Source organism: Schistocerca cancellata, chromosome 8 (genome assembly GCF_023864275.1).
Source record: "Schistocerca cancellata isolate TAMUIC-IGC-003103 chromosome 8, iqSchCanc2.1, whole genome shotgun sequence".
Classification (NCBI taxonomy): domain Eukaryota; kingdom Metazoa; phylum Arthropoda; class Insecta; order Orthoptera; family Acrididae; genus Schistocerca; species Schistocerca cancellata.
This window is the reverse complement of record NC_064633.1, coordinates 549,268,129-549,277,874: the sequence shown is the minus strand read 5'-3', so window position 1 is coordinate 549,277,874 and position 9,746 is coordinate 549,268,129. Positions and strand designations below refer to the sequence as shown.

At 39.4% G+C, this 9,746-nt stretch overlaps 1 protein-coding gene and 1 long non-coding RNA gene across 2 annotated transcripts in view; one reads left to right on the top strand and one right to left on the bottom strand.

Annotated features, from left to right (window-relative positions):
• Window positions 1-264: 264 nt before the first annotated feature.
• LOC126095251 (uncharacterized) lies at window positions 265-2,572 on the bottom strand. Its single transcript, XR_007521945.1, has 2 exons — window positions 1,691-2,572; window positions 265-1,290 (listed from the first exon to the last, which is right to left on the bottom strand). It is a non-coding gene; the product is annotated as an uncharacterized LOC126095251 (long non-coding RNA).
• Window positions 2,573-2,995: 423 nt separating this feature from the next.
• Window positions 2,996-9,746, top strand: part of LOC126095250 (beta-1,4-mannosyltransferase egh) — a 307,453-nt gene continuing 300,702 nt past the window's right edge. The window contains exons 1-2 of the mRNA XM_049910003.1: window positions 2,996-3,167; window positions 3,985-4,817. Of these exons, the coding sequence (XP_049765960.1) occupies window positions 4,014-4,817 (804 nt within the window). The 5' untranslated portion in view covers window positions 2,996-3,167; window positions 3,985-4,013. The remainder of the gene's footprint in view (window positions 3,168-3,984; window positions 4,818-9,746) is intronic.

The window sequence follows — 9,746 nt, the reverse complement described above, 5'->3', positions numbered from 1 at the left end:
TATACTCTTCAAACATGCATAAACAGAGTACTTGTCGTGGCACAGTTCATCGCTCACAATTGCAAATGACTGTAGCCCTGTTTTCATCCAAACACAAATAGTGACCACTGTAATCTGTGTATGACTCCAGTGGGCACTTTGTATCTCATCTTGTGCCAGTGCTACATAGTTTTCTGCAAAATCTATTTGCAAGATCACTTCATCATTATTAACTGATGCTTTCACAGTCTTGAAAGCTCCAGATTGCATCTTTTGACAAAGAAGTGTTCCTTGAATGTTTTTAGTTGAGACTGAAGTTCAGAGAGAGCTTCACAAAGTGTTCCACTGGTAGTAGTCTGTTTAGGGTGACACTCATGTTCGGTCCATTTTCTCCAAGATATTATGTCACACAAATCAAACTTTCCATCTATTAATGTGTGTAAATTCATGAAGCATTTCTTGCACTGACTTGTCATGCATATTTCACTTTCTACATCACAGCAAACAAGATCCATAAGGTGAGTGTGAGTAGCAGGGAAACTAGCTATTTCTTTGTGAATGGCTTCAATGATGAAGTTGAAGTTAGCATGATATCTGCACACACATACATTGCAAGGCATTTGAGACGTTAGAACAACATTTTTTGGCCGCAACTCGTAGAATTTTGAAATCTTTATAGCAATATCTGGATTGTCTTGCTTAAAAAGAAAAAAATGCTTCCTTAACTGTCATATTCATGTGACATTTATGCAAGCTAACTCTTTTCCCGGTTTCATGGTCTACAATAGACTTTACATCCTTTATACCAGGTGTCTGCCTGCCGATTTCATCATTTGTGAAAAAATTTTGTATTTTGAGCAGATTATCACCTGTAAGCTTACGAGATGTTTTCTTCACTACTGGGAAAATCTGCTTTACTACCTTTTTAGGTAAGCTTTCACTTACAAGCTTTTTTATTACTGCTGATTCTTTTGAGGGGCTTGAAGGAAGCACCTTCTTTACCCGAGAAACAGCTTTGCCAAGGGACTGAGGACATTTATATGATCCTAACTGGGAAATACAGGTCTCAGACTGATCTTCAACTAATACGGACTTTAGTTTAAGTCTGTACTTCCTTTTTCTTTCAGCTTCCTTCTACTGATATTCCAATAAAGATTTTCCACTGGAGGATACCTTCATCTTCATATTTTCCCTTCTTCTCTTATCCTGCTCTCTTTCTTTTTCTTTATGGACATTGTACTTGCTGGTATCTTACTTCAGTTTTTCTCGAAGTTTTCTCATACGCACTGCTGATGTTGTTTTCCCCATTTTCTGAATATACAGTAAGTTTTTATTTAGTGTAAACCATCAAAGCACTTGCTATATCAACCAATTCAACTTAACAATAACAAGAAGTGTTAAATGGTTTAGATTTGAGTAACATCCAAAAAACTGTCACAGGTGGGACATAATTTCTTTTAACATTTATAAACGGAAATACGGAAGCGTCCCGGACGCTTCTGTCGACCCTTATAAATGATCATTTACAACTTAGAAGGTGCCTTATGGTTCATTGGATGTTTTTATTTGTTTTTCTTACTTCTAACCTAAAATATATAGGATTACTATAATTGCTGAGTTAGAAGGTAAACTTTTTCATGTTTTTTTGTCACGGGTGGGACACTAAATACATAGTAACTTTTGTGAATTAGCTGCATACTTAATAACTTACCTTTCTTTAAAAACTGAAGTTTGTCAGAAAGATAAGATTCTGCTCTTGAAATTTAACAATTAAAACATCAACAATCGCTGCAACCCAAATTTAAACAGCTGCCAACACAAAAAGCAAACCTTTTGTTTTCCATCCCCATCTGTAGAATCGCCAACTTCGTTTAACTATATTTCCTCAGCTAATTATGTAATTTTTATAATTTTTTCAGAACAGTAAAATTCAACTTTTGTAGATTCGAAAAACTATAACATCGTTAAATTTGGCATTTTTCCAAAAAATAAGCCTCAGGCTCAGTTTAGCATGGAATGACCCAACTGGTCTGGCAGAAAAATCGAAGAACAGGTTGGTCTGAAGAGCGTAAATGAGCCTATTCTTTAAGAATGGTAGTACTATGGACACAGACAAAAAACTGCACGTGGTTCGGTAGGGCCTAACCGTGAGCAAAATAATAACAATAATATATATATATATATATAGGGGCGCTGTGCAAAAACATGAACCCCTGCCCAAAAAATACATCGCCACCAGTATAATACATCCGCACAGATGCGGTTAAGCACAAAAATAAAAACAACATACCGGTATTAATTCAAAACACATATGACAGGCATCTAGAACTGAAACAAATAAAAAGATTCCAGACGTAACATATGACAGCACAATTCATTTAGATAATTTATACATCTATCGTCTATGACACTTCAAATAATAGACAGTTGGCTCGCGTTGTTCACTAGTCGTTTAATTCATATTCCATAGATAATATCCCTGACAAAAGCATGACGTTGAATTTGACGAGGAAACGTATTAAGTTTCAATTCACTTAATTCTAAAAGATTTTGAGATCCTATTAACACCAAACACCTCCACATTAACAGCCGATTGTCTAATCCTCGTTAGCCATAGATATCAATGCAATGCTCAATGTTGTCACGACGCCAGAGTTAGTTTTTCTGTTGTTCAAAGTCATTTACAAACATTCTTTGATTGGCTTTAAAAATGCAGTTACGTATAAAGTTTTGTTCTCCCACCCATATATTTAATTAATCTATCTACATGTGAATTTCGGAAAACTATATAAATAATATTTCACATCCTCATCTTTAGTTTTATGTAATAAATGACTATTTTCTAAAATATGGTTAAATTTATTGGATAAACCGGAATGTGAAATTCTTTCCTCCTTTTAACTGATTATGTGAAAGGAAAACAAGATGTATCTGTAGTTTCGTTTCGAAAACTTATGAGTAAGCGACACGACTCATACAGAAGGCTGTGCATTCCCCACTACTGGAGTGTTGAAGGCAAGGCAACTGAAAGCGTCAGAAAATCGAAACGGCGAGTGCAGGTGCACTTGCCGGGTGGGCGGTTGCAGTGGGGTTATAAGAGGTAGACAGTAGTGTGAGGTGTAGTGAGTGTGTGCATGTACAGTGTTTGTGTGGAAGTTTGTGCCTACCCAGTGTATCATTTGTCTCAGGTGAGAAACAGAATCCAGTGTGCTAAGCCATCCATTACTTAGGTGCTGGAGTGAGTTCAGTCGCCAAGTTTTTTGTAGCATACATTCGTAGTGCCGGTGGGTTACTACTGTTGATTCTATTCAAATATTTGTAAACATAGTATGCTGATCGATTATGTACTGTTGTGGCAGGTTTATACAAGGCACTATTAGAGCGGCTGATGACTCTATAAATAATGTGAAAATTATGATCGCGGAGAGAATGTTACCTCTAAGAAGCAACTACTTTACAGGCGTTGGTGTAGGACATTAGTTACACACATGTATTGTAAATGCATAATGCAATGGAATATTTACGAATCCGTTATGCTATCGGGAACACAACTGACTAACGAGAAACGTGACGGCAGAGAAATGTAGCTCTCGGATGCTGCGAGCTTCTCCCTGTACCAGAATACAAATTTTGTTAGACGTCGGGAAGCGAGAGGCAGTGTTCATTGCGCTAACGCTCTTAGTATTTATATGTTTATAAAGTGTAGTCCTGCATTCGAGAGCAAGCGTTTGAAACTTTTGCAGGACCCAAAAGTTCGAAAGACCGGTACATTTGTGTGAGTAACGTTTTACATAGTAAATTTAGTAGTAGTGCCATAAACATGGTGAGAACAACAGCGTTGCCCGACATTGTTGTTAACGTCGCAGTTCTTAATTTGTTGTGGAGGGTATTGTGTATTGAGTAGAATACTAAACCACTTTATACCACTTGTTTATTTGAATTTTTTTTCGTGGTTAAACGTTTCGCCAATTATTTTAACACATTCTTAATGTTTTCTCATTACAGATATCAGAATCAACAGGAACTAAACAGTCATGCTTAGCAGCAGAACGAAACACATCCTGCATTGCTGCCTACTGCTTACAGTAATAGCTGTCTTCGAAATTTGCACTGGTGGTATACGATTAGGAAGTGACAAGCAACAAGATTTTGATCCCTGGGAACGCTACGGGTACTTTGGGGCATTCTCACTATACCTCATACGCCTGCTAACTTTCTTGCCACTGCCACAGGTGCTATTCAACTTCGCCGGTCTCACCCTGTACAATGCATTCCCCGACAAAGTGCCGCTGAAAGGTTCGCCACTGCTGGCGCCGTTCATCTGCATACGAGTCGTTACACGAGGTGACTATCCGCAACTCGTCCGCAACAATGTGGCTCGCAATATGACATGCTGCACGGAGGCCGGTCTCGAAAATTTCCTCATAGAAGTGGTGACCGACAAAGTGGTCGGGCTAGCAAACCACAGGCGGGTGCGCGAAGTAGTGGTGCCCGCGACCTACCGTCCTAAGAGCGGCGCCCTGTTCAAGGCCCGCGCACTACAGTACTGCCTCGAGGACGGGGTGAACATACTCGCCGACAACGACTGGGTTGTGCATCTCGACGAAGAGACTCTGTTGACGGAGAACTCCGTTCGAGGAATCTTGAACTTCGTCCTGGACGGCAAGCATCAGTTTGGCCAAGGATTAATCACGTACGCCAATGAAGACGTCGTGAACTGGGTCACAACATTGGCTGACAGCTTTCGCGTTGCGGATGACATGGGGAAACTTCGGCTGCAGTTTTCAATGTTCCACAAGCCGCTCTTCAGCTGGAAGGGCTCATACGTTGTAACACAGGTAAGTATCTTCATATTACATTACATGGGATGCAAGGTATTACTCAAACTAATTTACAGACTGTGTTCAGATACTGAGTTTTCAATATCTGCGGCAGAGGTTGTAATGTAGTAGATACATAACGTGAAATAGTTACCACCTACTAAATACATAAATTGTTTCATTATATGTTGTTACCCGTTTCGAACAGCCTGCCTAGCTTTTAACTGCCAAGAGCATTTTAATGATAAAAGCTGGAAATAAATACAAAAACAATTGCTATAACACGAGGCGAAAACGTCAGAGTAAACACAAATAACTATTAACTCAATTTCTTCACATCCCGTCGTCAATGAATCTTGGCATTGTAATTGAAATACGTAGTTAAACAAACTCTGATGATACATTTGATCGGTTTTGAATGCTAAGCAGTCGTTATCGATACTCCACCTGGTGTGTTACAACAAAGTGTCAGTCATTGGTATGTACAACTCAAACGTCAGTCACGAAATATCAACTGCATGGACTTACAATCATGACCGATTAGCAGTGGTAACCAGTTAACTTTTTCATAATATTTAGTGATGTCAAGGCATTTTCAATAAAAATATATTCAAATCATCTTTAATTTTAAAAAATATGTTGGAATGTAACAATCGATCAACACAGACTGTCGTAAATGAACTGCAGGGTTCTGAATATGAAATGACTATACGAAGCAGGAACGGCAAAAACCCAATGAAATAATTTATTTTTCATCAGTTTAATGACTGATAGCTGTTCGCTGAAACCAGTTTAAAACCATATAGTCAAAGGTACCTTCAACTTGTCATCCAGACAGAATGTTTATTTTTATGTATTGGCCTATAATTCGCACCGTTCTAGCTGTACTTTCCTTGCATGTGAAATTCAAATTAATCTGTCTTTGCACTGACATAATAACTAATTGTGGTAAAGAATTTATATTGTTCTTGGTGAGATCTAACGCTCATCGGCCCGTGTTGTACTACTTGCCGGTGGAGGGGGGGGGGGGGGGTTTAGAATTTGGGTAAATGCTCTAGTTTGTGGATTGCGTGCCTAGCCTAGTTGTACTATCAGGGTATACGAACGTACGTGATAAAGGTAATACAGTTCGTTACAGGTGTTTTTGATACGTGGAATTGCCCCATAGAAATGCAGGAAAAATTCTGTACCGGCAGAAGCTCAATGAAACATTGAAATAAATTGTACCAAAATTGACCTAGAGAATTCCAAAAACTGGTTATTAGACAGAGATGTATGAATATCGTGCAGATGCTGATGTATTGCTTCCGTGGGTGTTGTCCTGATTCAAACAGCAGACATTCATCTGGGAATAATAATAATACATTTCGTGCTGAATCCGTGAAAGTAACTAGAGATCACTTATACGTGACAAACTTCCTCTTTTGCGCGCTGCAGTGATTAGTGGACTCCAGTACCGCTGTGTATTCTTAGTTGCGCGCTGAACGGTCGTGCTGTTCCTTTGATTGCAATATTGATTAGTAATGTAAGTTTGTATGCTTTCGCGGTGGGATTCAGCCTTCATAAAAGTTTTCTGCGTCGAAGAACGAAGCCAGCCATAAGAATTTTTTGGAAATTGATTAGAAATGTTCTCTTATTACAGTGTTGTGAATTTATCATCTGTTTTTGTCAGATGCAATTGTCTAACGGCATACCATCAGGCACAGAGGGAGAGGAAGATGAGGGTTCAACATACATCGCCGACACGAGGTCACGAGAGAGAGAGAGAGAGAGAGAGAGAGAGAGAGAGAGAGAGAGAGAGACCCCAAGCTCAGAGTGGAGAAGGATAGGGAAGGAAAACGGCCGTCCCCTTCCAAAGGAACCATCCCAGCATTCGCAATAAGCGGTTTAGGGAAATGGGAAATCGCGAAATACCTAAATCATGATGGCCGGAAGGTAATACGAATAGCCATCTCCCGAGAAAGAAAGAGCCTAGTGTCTTCTCTCTCTGCCACTTCGTCCAAGAGACTCGTGCAATATCGGTTTCCATAGATGAAGGTAATTAGTAGTTTCTGTGTGAAGCCCTGTTATTTAGGCCCTGCCTAATCTCGAATAAGTTCATTTTCGGGCATGTCAGTGGGTGCGTCGTAGGGTCCTCTGCTGTAGGTGATTACATGGTTATTGTAATGAATGTAATTTTTGTTTCCCCGGAAATATTTGTAACCGTCCATATTATTGTTGTGAGCACGCTGTTGGCGTCGCCTTCGTTGACTACACTTGACATTCAAAGACTATCGTTCAAGTTGTTCAAATGACTCTGAGCTCTATGGGACTTAACATCTGAGGTCATCAGTCCCATAGAACTTCGAACTACTTAAACCTAACTAACCTAAGGACATCACACACACCCATGCCCGAGGCAGGATTCGAACATGCGACCGTAGCGGTCGGTCGCGCGGTTCCGGACTGAAACGCATAGAACCGCATGGCCACACCGGCCGGCAAGACTATCGTATTTCATAATTAACCGGAAATAAGCGTTTATTTTGTTCATTATCACAATTGCTGATTCGAGATATGGTGCCACGGAATGGTAGGTCTACAACTGTTCAGTTTTGAAGAAATGTGATTTTTTTTGTTTGTTTTTATTTCGTTCGTATCAGTTGCATTCATAGAAAGTTTTTGCTGCAGTAGGTTCCAAAAGGCATGAATAGCTTCTGTACAGAAAGTTAAACTGTGGCAAGTAGTTCCATTGATATTAGCCTGTATCAATGAGAGTACTTATTGCCCACAACTTTCTGTAGAGAATCTATTCCTGCCTTTTGGCACCATATTGTATGGCTAGTTACGGTTGATAACAAGATTTTTGGTTTGAAAATGAGCGTGTCGGCCCGAAATCGGTAACCACTGCAGCAAACATTGTATATCGAAGCTGAGACGGACGAATTTAAATATTTTCCACTTTTCTCATTTTCACGGTAACCAGCCGCTGCACCGTAGCGGTACAGCAGACAGTGTAAAGCGACACGGAAAAGTAAATAACTATCTTAAACAGGCAACTCTATTTTGGGAGCAGAAAATATTAACTCTTAACAAATCTGCTCATAAGTAGCCGATAAAATAAAGGACGAGATCTCAGTTTTTTGGTTAGTGAATAATAGTTATATATAATTAGTCGTCGAGATTAATGGTTACCACCTGATTAAATGTAACCTGAAGAATAAAATAATTATTCTAGTCGCAGAGCACACAAGGATCGCGCAAACGAAGAATTAGACTGGATTTACTGCCCGCGTAAGTAGCCTAGTTTTATTGTGGCCACTTATCTTATTCTGTCAGTGCATTCCACCTTTGTTACGGTGATTAGGACAGGACTTAGATCCCAAAACGCACGATGGCCAACACACAGCCGTTACAGGAAGGAAAGATGATTTGGTTTGAAGTTCGGTCGACGAGTTGGCCATTAGACATTCACAACAGGTCGGATTAATGAAGGAAATCTCCCGTTTCATTTTTAAAGGAACTGCCCTGAGATAAGCCTAAAGCTATTTAGGGGAACCATGAAACCTAAATGTGAGCAACATGATGGGAATTTTAACCACGAACCTCTCCAATGCGCATCCGCCACTTCATCTTTGCGTAACCTCTATCGTCTGCTGTTGAAGATAACGGATTCATGAAAACGTTCTTTGTCTGTGGCAGCTGTCACGATCATATGATTCATTCGGTCACGAGTTATACTTTTTCTAATTCCTTTCCACTGAATGAAAACCATATTTGACTTACTAAAAATATAAAATATAGTACATATTTCTATACTTAGTCAGGCCTTAGATTTATTTAAGTTTATGAAGCGCAATGCCGTTTGATGGTACGGTAGCGCCTACATTTTGTTGGAAAATGATTGCTTCTGTATAAAAAGACAAATTTAGACAAGCTGTAGCTGTTAACATACAATTTTTCTTTCTGTGGAGCCGCGTCATGTCACAATGTGATGTTACTTGATGGATAACAAATTTCCAATTAGACTCTGGGAAAAGCCACTGCAAACTGGGAGGAAACGCCCGTTTTATCTATCCAGCGAAAGTTTACAAGACGATACGAATCAACCCACAAAAAACTTACGTTAACTTCACAACTGTTTTACGACGCCAAAAAGTAATTCACCGAACAACCATCTTCTGTGTCCAAATTTGCACCTAATATTTACATACCGAGTTATACCACTTCAGCGAAGCTGAAAACATTCTTTAATGCAGCAAATACAGATTACCACACCCTTCCGATGCTTCTTTCAATATCTGCAGCTCATTCAGCGCACCATCAAATCAGTGTTCTTATCGATGCACTGTAAATAAAGAAGATTCTTCTGTTAGTCGGAGGGATTTATATTCCTCTCTCGTCAACTGTGTCATGTCAAGCTGCAAGCACTGATGCGTCCGTTTGTTGCAGCACCCTATAACAAGTGAGCTGGGCGTTCGACTCTGTACTAAAAGGCCAAATGATGAGACAAAGTGTTATTTCTAATATGTGATTAGCATGATGAGTTTTGGATCAGCAGAGCCCAGTACTTTCGTACTGCACGGCAAGTGCAGAATAGGAACGAAGGTAATGTGCCTTAACGACATCTGACGTTTTCAGTAACAAATATTTTGTTAGAATCGCTTTGTATGATAAAGTATTCACTTGCTTTTGCCTTCGACAAATGTGGTATGAATATACAAAAAAAAGGTCCAAAGCACCCGAACATCGCCAATGAGGAATACGGCTTTAGTAAGATGGAAGTATGTTTTATTATACAGTTCGTTACTTTGTCCAGTGAAATGTACCTGCATTTTGGTAAAATTTTGTCCATCAGTATTCATGTGTACATAACTAATTACCTTTGTTTGGACGAAACATTTTGTGAATGGCCATACCACATGTATCGTTGACAATAACGTGCCGACAATGTTAATGTGAATATTT